This window comes from Struthio camelus, chromosome 2, assembly GCF_040807025.1.
Source record: "Struthio camelus isolate bStrCam1 chromosome 2, bStrCam1.hap1, whole genome shotgun sequence".
In the NCBI taxonomy this organism is placed as follows: Eukaryota; Metazoa; Chordata; class Aves; order Struthioniformes; family Struthionidae; genus Struthio; species Struthio camelus.
This window is the reverse complement of record NC_090943.1, coordinates 20,050,778-20,060,270: the sequence shown is the minus strand read 5'-3', so window position 1 is coordinate 20,060,270 and position 9,493 is coordinate 20,050,778. Positions and strand designations below refer to the sequence as shown.

At 44.8% G+C, this 9,493-nt stretch overlaps 1 protein-coding gene across 1 annotated transcript in view; it reads left to right on the top strand.

The window, feature by feature from the left end:
- The first annotated feature begins 411 nt into the window (after nt 1–411).
- The window catches only part of GPR158 (G protein-coupled receptor 158), a 219,095-nt gene continuing 210,013 nt past the window's right edge, over nt 412–9,493 (top strand). The window contains exon 1 of the mRNA XM_009679769.2: nt 412–1,472. Within this exon, the coding sequence (XP_009678064.2) occupies nt 601–1,472 (872 nt within the window). The 5' untranslated portion in view covers nt 412–600. The remainder of the gene's footprint in view (nt 1,473–9,493) is intronic.

Here is a 9,493-nt window from a genome sequence, read left to right as displayed (position 1 = left end):
GGCGGTGGCGGAGCCCCCTGGCTGGCAGCCTCCCTCCCGGGCCGGGCGGGGGTCCGTGTCCCGCTCGGCGACCCCAGCGCTCTTTTGAGCGGGCGCCCAGAGCAGCGCTGCCCGCATCGCCCCGGTCACCCCCCCCCCCGCTCCCCCGTGCCGGCGAGTAACGGCCGAGGCGCGCTGCCGGCCCCCTGCCCGGGCGGCGGCGCCGGGAGGATGCGGAGCGGCGGAGGGCGGGCGGCGGCGGGGCGCCGCGGGGGGATCCGCCGCTGCGCCGGGCGCGGGCGCCGCCGCCCCTGCCTCTGCGCGCGCCGCGCGGCGGCCCCTCAGTGAGCGCGGTGGCCGCGGCGGGGACGAGCCGAGCCACGCGCGGGCGCCGGGCGGCGGCTGCTGCTGCTGCCGGCGCAGGGGCTGCGAGCCGCGCCGCGCCGGGCAGGGCCGGCGGCGGCCCCGCCACAGGTGACGCGGGCGCTGCGGGTTGTTTTCCGCCCTGCGACCGCCGCTCAGCTGCTGCTGTGCGCGTTGGCTCCGCTGCGCCGCGGCTGCATATGCACAGCCCATCTTGAGTGACTTCGCCCTGCCTGCGCGACCAGAGCGCCGGGGGACATGGCTTTGCTCCGGCTCCTTCTCCTCTTGCTCCTCGCCCAGCCGGGGCTGGGGGCCGCCGCCGGCCAAGGGCAGGCGGGGCACGGCCGAGAGCGGGCACTTCGAGGGAAGCAGCCTGTTCACAACCACATCAAGAGCCGGGATCCTCCCCCGGCTCCGCGGAGCCGCTCCACGGAGAGCACCATCTTGGCGCAGCGGCTGGCCGAGGAGGTGCCCCAGGACGTGGCCTCGTTCCTCTACACGGGTGACTCGCGGGAGCTGCGGCGTGCCAACTGCTCTGGCAGGTACGAGCTGGCCAGCCTGGCCGGCAAGTCGCGCTTCGCCTCGCACCCCTCCTTGCACGGCGCCCTGGACACCCTCACCCACGCCACCAACTTCCTCAACATGATCCTCCAGAGCAATAAGTCGCGGGAGCAGAACTTCCAGGAGGACCTGGAGTGGTACCAAGCCTTGATCAGGAGCCTCCTGGAGGGGGACCCCAACATCTCCAAGGCAGCTATCACTTTCAGCACGGAGCCTTTCTCCTCCACCCCCCAAGTTTTCCTGCAGGCCAGCAGGCACGAGAGCCAGATCCTCCTGCAAGACTTGTCCTCCTCGGCTCACCGCCTGGCGAACGCCTCCGTGGAGACCGAGTGGTTCCACAGCTTGAAGCGCAAGTGGAGGCCGCATCTGCACAGGAAGGCCCTAAACACGGGCCCCAAAACTTTGGAGAACAGCTGGAAGAGGCGAGAGAGCTTCACTGCTGATAAGAACCACATCAGGTGGTCGTCACCTTTCCTGGAGTGTGAGAATGGGAATTACAAACCCGGCTGGTTAGTGACTCTCTCGGCAGCTTTCTATGGACTACGACCAAACCTGTTCCCCGAATTCAGGTAAGAGTTGCGCTCCTCTCTCTCCGTTTCCTCTTCGGAAGCGGGTTGAATGGCGTTTCCACTTCTGAGCCCCTTTCAGAGGGGGTGAGCTGTGTCTCTGGAGTGACCTGATCGGCCCTCTCCAGACTGGCTGCTCAGTGTCGCCACAGGGGGCACAAGGCTTTCCTTGGGGTATGGCCTTCCTGTTGAGCTTTACCTTGGTGTGTCTTGGGGAGCTGTTGCTCAGTGAAAGAATTGCTTTTATTTTAGTCTGTAAAACGCTATGTTCTTTAATTGCTCTCACTGGAAAAGGTGTGCATGTGGGTTATGTTGCTAATGTGCTCCTGTGGGGAGAGGAGAGCAGGAGTTGCCGGTTTTAGTTTATTTCTGATTGTAAGAGGAAGATAACGCATCGGCAAACGTTTCTTACTACACTGCATAATTAAAACTGGCGTAACCCCAGCTATGACTTTAACCAGCTGGGAAACAATATTATTGTACTGTAAACTGCAGTTGTTGATCTCCAGAGCACATCTGCTGAGGGGGGCTCAAGCCTGGTCGATGTATCTGTAGGTAAATGTATGTTATGCAGTTCTACCATACTGCATATGGTTACAGCCTAAACTGGTAATAGGAAGGATTTTCTTAAGGTATTGTCTATAGGGACTCCCCCCTCCCCCCAAAACTATTATGGCCCTCTTGTATAGTTGGTGCCTGGCATATGTAAAGGTGCTTGTTTTTTACTACTGTTACCCCCAGGATTTAGCCACTGGGCTGCGACTAGTGAAGAGGAGGATATGAAAAGGCCCAGTCTCATGTCCTGTTATTTTAGCAGCAAAGAACTTGTAGTGGATGGGTTGTACTTACTCTTTGGGCGGGATTTTGTATTTTTGCGCCAGAACTTTTGTAGTGGGGGTCGTGGATAATTCTGTTTATTGAGGATTGTCCACTGCCCTAAGGTAGTCAGTATTTTCCAGGGAATAAGAGATGAGCACTGATTTTGTTCTGTAGTGGGATGCAGTGGTGGGTGAATATAGACAAGAACACAGCAAAACTGAATGGATTTCAGTGGACCTAGGTGGCCAGGCAGTCACCTATATGAGCATTGGTTTTCTTGGCTTCATCTGAAATCCAGTGGGATCAAACAGGTATGAATGCAGTTATGCATCCTTGCGGGGGGTGGGGGGAAATCTGTTGATTAGAAAGTGGCTCCTTATCTCCCTACAGAATGGTACAATTTCCACACTTGTGGAGGCTGGTAGGATTAGGGTAAAATGACGTCATGTTGAAGGTGGTGGTGAATTCCTCTCGAGCAAAAATCAAGAGGAATTGCGTTTCTGAACTTCTCTGGACCATAGTCTGGTCATAGAAAAGTTCAGGAAACTTCTCATAGTTTTTGCAAAGCAGTGTTTTACGGGTGATGAACTTCTGGGTGCAGATGAATGCTACTGTAGCATGGCATTATCTTGTTGGGTATACGTTTACTTAACCTCAAGCACTGCCAGCTGATTGGAGACTGCTGCCCCACCCCCAGCCTATCTGAGAACTTAGATCTTCATATAAAGCTTAACTCAAAGAAGCTTTGCTGTTGACTTCAGTCAAAACAAGAGCAGGTCTTAAGCAACAGAATCTAAAGCTTCAACCTCAGCTCTGTGCCAAGATCCTGTGATGCAGAAAGCATCTTGGTGATGTTTTCCACTGTAGTAGCTCTGTCCAGTGCACGCAAGGTGCCAGGACCATTTTGGAGGACAAGCCAACTGGTCACACAAGCCAACCAGTAGAGGTCCTCCTGGTCCTGGTACAAAGTCCTTTACTTCGTGGTCTTCCCGGCCTCTCTTTACCATATGGGAATCACTTGACAAAGTATACTAATTAACCTGTTGTAAATCAAATGCTTTCAGGGACATCCACTAAGCATGCCTAGGTTTGGAGATCCTTTCTTCATTTAGAAGCTCTTGCAATGAGACACACAGCAAATTTGAAGCGCTGCTTCAAATATTTTGATTTTGAAGCTACTTAAGAGTTAAGACAAAACTAAGTTTTGCTGTATCAAAACCAGAGATGAAACCAGGTATGGTAAGCATTTCTAAGAAATGAGGCAATATGTTTTAGGTCACTGTATAAGGAAGGAGGTAGAAGTAGTACCCATATGCTTGCTTTGGCAAGGCCAAGTGATGGTTTCTGTGCTCCTTGTCTGAGGTACGTTGCATGGAAGGTGGCCTTGTAGTAAAAGTTCACAGGAAACTATTATTTGGGATTTTGGGGAAAAAAAGTAACTTTACAGCTGTATAGAAAATATTGAAAATCAAATAAACCTCCTTGAAGACTCGTAGGATGTTTTTTTTAATCCCAATTTGCTTAAATATTTGCAGAATATTTTCCATACTCAGTAGGGCACAATTAGGCAGCCCAAGCCTCAGTGTGAGTTCCTAAAAGAAGAAATGGATTCAAATATAAAAACGTAAAATCAAATGAAAAATCAAATGGAGTCATTAGAACATTAGTATTAATCATGCTAAGATGCCTCTCAAAATAGGTTTTATTTCACTTTGCCATCTGGTTTTGAGTGAGACAGTGGTTTAAATCTGCAATTCCTGTTTAAGGCCCATATGGTAAAAAGTGGTATGTATTAGTCTCCATCTTTTGAAAAAGCTATGTTGATTCTCCCAACAAAATGTCTCTGAGCCATCTGTTAGGAGCGTGTAAACTGAAGCATTAGCATGCTCCTTCCATTTAATAGTCTGGCATGAGATCATTGATAGTATAGTGCATGGTCCTTTAATATTCCTCTAACAGTTTATGTACCTTCTTCTTCACTGGCATGAGGTTTATTGCATAATATGCTAGGGCAAGAGACATTCATACACTACTTTTCTTGATGGAAGAGTTTTTTTCAGTTTATAGAAGGAAAAGCCATTGCATCTACTTTTTGGTATATCTTCCATTGCAGTAACAGATGGATGTGTCACATGGTGTAGTCAGAAAAAGTTTAATGGAGGAAAGACTGATAGTTACTGCTGGTTTTATTCAATACTTGTCACTGTTGTGATGCTGCTCTCAATGGCATTCTAAAAATGCAACCAAAAGCCAAAACGTTGTTCTTTGCAGTCTGCAGGTGGAATCTGCAACCTAGCAGGTCTATATTATTATACGGCTCAGCACTCTGACCTGTGTCATAGGAAGCGTGCCTCTGTAGAGAATCACAGGAATTTGTCATTAAACTTCTCTAACCGCCTTTACTGATTTTTATTACACAATGACACTGAACCCTATTCTGCAACATACAGTGATGCAGCTGGTCTCTCTGCAGCCCTGCTGTTGAACTGGAATGGTGTGAAAAGCTGCATGTTGTGAGTTTGTTTCATTCTCTGAAAGTATTTACTTGGCCCCTGGAGGCTTTCATTGCTTCAGCAGTCTCATAGGCCAGTGAGGAGGATTACTCCTTGATCTGGAAGAAAGGTGTGCTAACCGTTAGCTGGTAGGAGCATAGCAGTTACAAAAACAAACAAAAAAAACCTTCAAACCCCCATCTCCTGGGTCACTGAGTCCAATCTCATGATACCACGTGCAGTGGAATTTGCTGGCCAAACTCCATCTTAAAATAGGTAGTGTCTGTTCATTCCTCCTGCCCCCCAACTTTCTCCTTCACTAACATCCTGGTAGGTCTCATGGTTGGAAAGCTTCTTCTGATTTCTAGTCTAAATTTATTCCGTCAGTTCTCATCCATTTGTTCCTGTTCCAGAACTGCCTTTTATCTTAAGTAGCACTCTTCTCTGATGTTCACTGCCCTGAACTATTTATAGGCAGCAGTCCCTTCTCCACCTTTGTTTACTACACCAAACAAACCAGCTTTCTTTAGTCTCTTGTCATGAGCTCTCTGTTGCTATGGTCCCTCTTCAAGTTCTGCTCCAGTATTTCTTGAGTATGGTTAGTTGGATTCACGTGCAATATTTCAGCCTTGTATAAAGCCTGTTGCTTTTGCAGTTTAAAGCGTTCTCTTGCATGCTACCCTTGTTCTTTTTTTTGAATGTTATACCGCAGTATGCCAACGCTTTGAGAAGCGGTCATTACTATCACCCTTTCATCTAGGAGGTTAGAATGTCTTTAGGATGCGGAGAGACTTTTTTCCCCATTTTCTAGCAAGGACAGATAGTTTTTTTCCTTCCAAATCCAGGAGGATATTTGCAATTTTTCTTAAGGACTATTGAGACAATGAAATGGAATGATGGTTATTTTGGCAGAAAGTGGCCATAATTGGAAAGCTGAGTATGTATTTTGAATGATGATGCGTTCTGGAACATTTAAAATTTACAGATAGCTTCGTTCTGAAGTTAGTCTGCACCAAGTGTTATCACTTAAATTTTTTGGTCTTCCTGGCATTTGATCATTCTCTTAATTATTGTAAAAGTATTCCTTGGTGCAAAGATTAATCTTTATTGCATGGTTAAACCCAACTCTTTCTTCTCAAAAGTCAGTGGAGTTTGCTGATTTCCCCTGAGTTATTAACAAGGACTCAGACCACTCCGGTGTTAGGTTATAATAGTATGCTTAGTTGGGGAGTCACTACTGAAGGCAAATTAAACCATGGAGGTGGACTGCATATGATGAGTGAATCTTATTAGTATTTTTGATTTCTTCTTGTTAAATATTTCAAATATGTTAAGTTGTTCGGTAAAATAACCATAAAAGTAATTTAAAAAAAATTTGTATGAATTAGTAACTTTTTTCTTTTAAAGATGGTTTAACTTCTTTATTTAATACTCCTTTTATGTTCCCTCTAGTATTTTTAATCTATTCTTCAGTACTGAGTTAGGAAAGAAAACTTATTTTAACTATTTAAGGAGACTGTTTCATTAAATTTTAGATTCACAAAATCTTATGACATCATACATTAGTTATGTAATCCTGAAAATATTTTAAAATGGCCACGCTGATATTTTCTTCTCTAACATGCCCTGGCCCATATTACATGATGGAAAGTGTGGGTGGACTTAGAACATCCTTTAAAAATGAAAAGGAATAATTTATTTTCTCGAACTTCTGAAAGCTTTGGTTTTATATTCCTGAGAAGAGGTGAGAATAAAGAAATGTTTACTTTCTATGATGTACTGTCTGCTTACACAACCCCCCCACTGTGTTGTAAGTATTCTCTAGACAGTCAGTGATATTTATGCCTTTTTCTTACAAGGTCAGGGATTAGGATAGAAAAGGATGGGAAAAAAGGAACAATAAATAGGGACTTTTTTAGAAACATGATTCAGCTTTAATCGCTATTGGAGGCACAAAAGTGGATCTTTGGAGATAAGGTAAATACGGCCAGGACAGGACTGAAACATACTGCATTTACAACAACGATTACATAGTAGCAAGTTGGAGTAAATGAAATATAACTTTCTGGGTCAAACTGTTTCTGCTCCTCTATCATCTGTCCCCATCCTCCTTGGACAAGGCTTCTACTGGAGCAGGTTGTCAAAGTTCTTTTGGAGGGAATGGACATGTGACACTTCTCACTGTCTGAGGTTCAGCTCCAGGATTATCACCTTTTATTCTGTCTGTTCATGAACCTGGGCTGAGGTGGAGAAATGTTGCCAAGGGTAAGCACAAAAGTATTACTGTGTTAAGTCAAAGGAAAGTCTCGTCTAGCCCAGTATTCTGTCTCCAAAAGTGGCTTGTGGCAGGTACATAGCAAGCAGTATAAGAACAGTGGAAGTACTGAGTTCTCCTATCTTAGATATATCCTGTTTACAGGGAATAAGCAATATGAAAAAACTTTTTCAGACTTTGTATCTGAACAAATGTTTATAGTCACCATGCATTAAACTGGTCTTCATGATTTTAATTCCTTCTTAAATCCATTTACACATTTGCCCTCTGGAATACAATTTGGCATTGAGTCCTATAATATGATTATGAGCTGTCTGAAGGAAAACTACTCTCTTCTGTTTTCACATCTGCAGCATGATAAACACACTGAGAGTTCCCTGGTTTTTGGGTATGTGGTTTATTTTTTTTAATTGCTTTGGAAACACTTCACGCATCATGTTTGTATCAGTTGGATTTATATGTGGCTTATGCTAAGTAGTGTTATCACTTGCAAACTGTGTCTCACTGACCCGTTTTTGGTCACCCGTGAATGTGTTCAACAAAATGGGTACCAGGAGGGATAATTGTGGTGCCCAACTTGTAATATCCCTGCATGTGAAAGCTGACCTTTTGTCACAGTGATGCTCTCAAGAATGGCTAAGTGGTAGGAACTTTCCTGGCTTTAAAGGGCGATGGAAATAATTCATTTACCCTTCTCTGCAAGGGCTGTGTCGACTGTCAGCTTTTTACATCTTTATCTATTGGCCTTAGAGATTCTATATCAGGCTACCCTGTGTCAAGGTGTTTGAAAAGTTTTTAATGATTAGTGCTTATGCTTTTAACCTGCTGCTCAAAAAAATGTTTTTTTCTTGTAGCTTTTTATGTTGCTTGCCCAAATTTATGCTCCTTTATTTTCTTTTTTTGGACACTGTCTTCCTTTTACTTTTCAGTCTTGAAATTTTCCTACTCTTTTAATTTGCAGTGTTAGAAGTGTGGTTCTAGTTTAGTTTAGGCTGAAGCTCTCTCCTTTGTAGTCTCCTTCTAGTCCAAAATCTTCTGTTCCTATTATCTTCCTCATATCATTTTCTAAGCTATACCTTGATATTCTTTCTCTCTACCCCTTCTTTTTGATTGCATAGATAGTAATAGGAGCTTTTCAGAGAATGCCCACTTCTTACTGAATAGCCTAAATTTTGACTTCAAGAGCTTTCTTTCATAAGGAGAATCTAATGTAACTGGTACCAATATACCCTCCCCCCCCCCCACCTTGCTGAAACCTTCCCAGCATTCCCATACAAGGTTATGCTTAGTGTCAGAACCCAGACCCTAGCAGCAATGTAAACAAACACAAAACAATCTTCAAAGATATTGCCACCTCAAACTATCTAGGAAGCTCTTTGACTAAATGACAGGGAAATCCCCAGATAGGTAGCACTGTATGCCATGTATCTAAATGTAGATTTAAATTCTAAATAATTCAACAAACAACAGAGGCTTCAGCTTTAACTATTCCACTCTTGTAGTACTGCTCCAAAGGGCCTGTAGGGATTTTCTTTGCAGGTAAACTCCTAATTCATGTGCCCACAACTGCTATTTCTTACTCTCCAGTTAGGTTTCTTTTTAGTAGAAGCTGATTCTCCTGTGAAAATGTATGCTGAAAAGCAGCGGTTATGCTATGGCTAAGGAATTGGAGAAGTTTCTCTGTCTCATTAGTGAGAAATGAGTGGTAAGTTCAGTGACCAGAGCGAAATCATTGCTGTATTTCAGTAGTCTTTTGTGCATCTAGGTGGACACGTTACACACCTACAGTGCAAAGATAATGATTTCAAAAATGTAAGCCCGAATCTTAATTTTCAAAGTAACTTGAACTAACGACAGGAGCTGGTGACTACCAGTAAAACTCATGGCTGAAAGTCACTTGTGAATTTGACACAAGGAACTTCTTTTCTGGGGTGCCCAGTTGGAGATATTTTGAAGGGGCCTCAGGTTTCAGGTAGTGGGCACCCTTTGAAAATTAGTGTTCTTGAATGTGTCATCTTCCAAAAATAAGAAAGCTCAGAAAGGGGGCCTGCCCTGAAAATCTGGGCTGTACTAATTACAGCATGCATTTTTCTAGAGATGCGAGCTCGATTTTCAGGTTTGGGGTATCTGCAGAGAATTTATTTTTTTCTCATCTTCTGGCTCTTGATAAGGAAGAGGTGCAGAGGACTCCGTGTGAGGGGAATTAATATGGCAGGAAGAATTTGGGTATGCATTTAGGCTTGAAGATGGTGAGGCAGATGATACCTGCTTTAGCATGATAGCCATGCCTTATTCCTTAGTTAGGACTGGGGAGAGCCCTGTGGCGTTTGTATTTGGCTGTTTAAACTCCCCGCAGTGTTTTTTCTGGTTTGTAATGCAGCACACTATGAAGAGATTTATGATCTACGAAGGCATGCAAGATTCCTTCTTGCACGGGA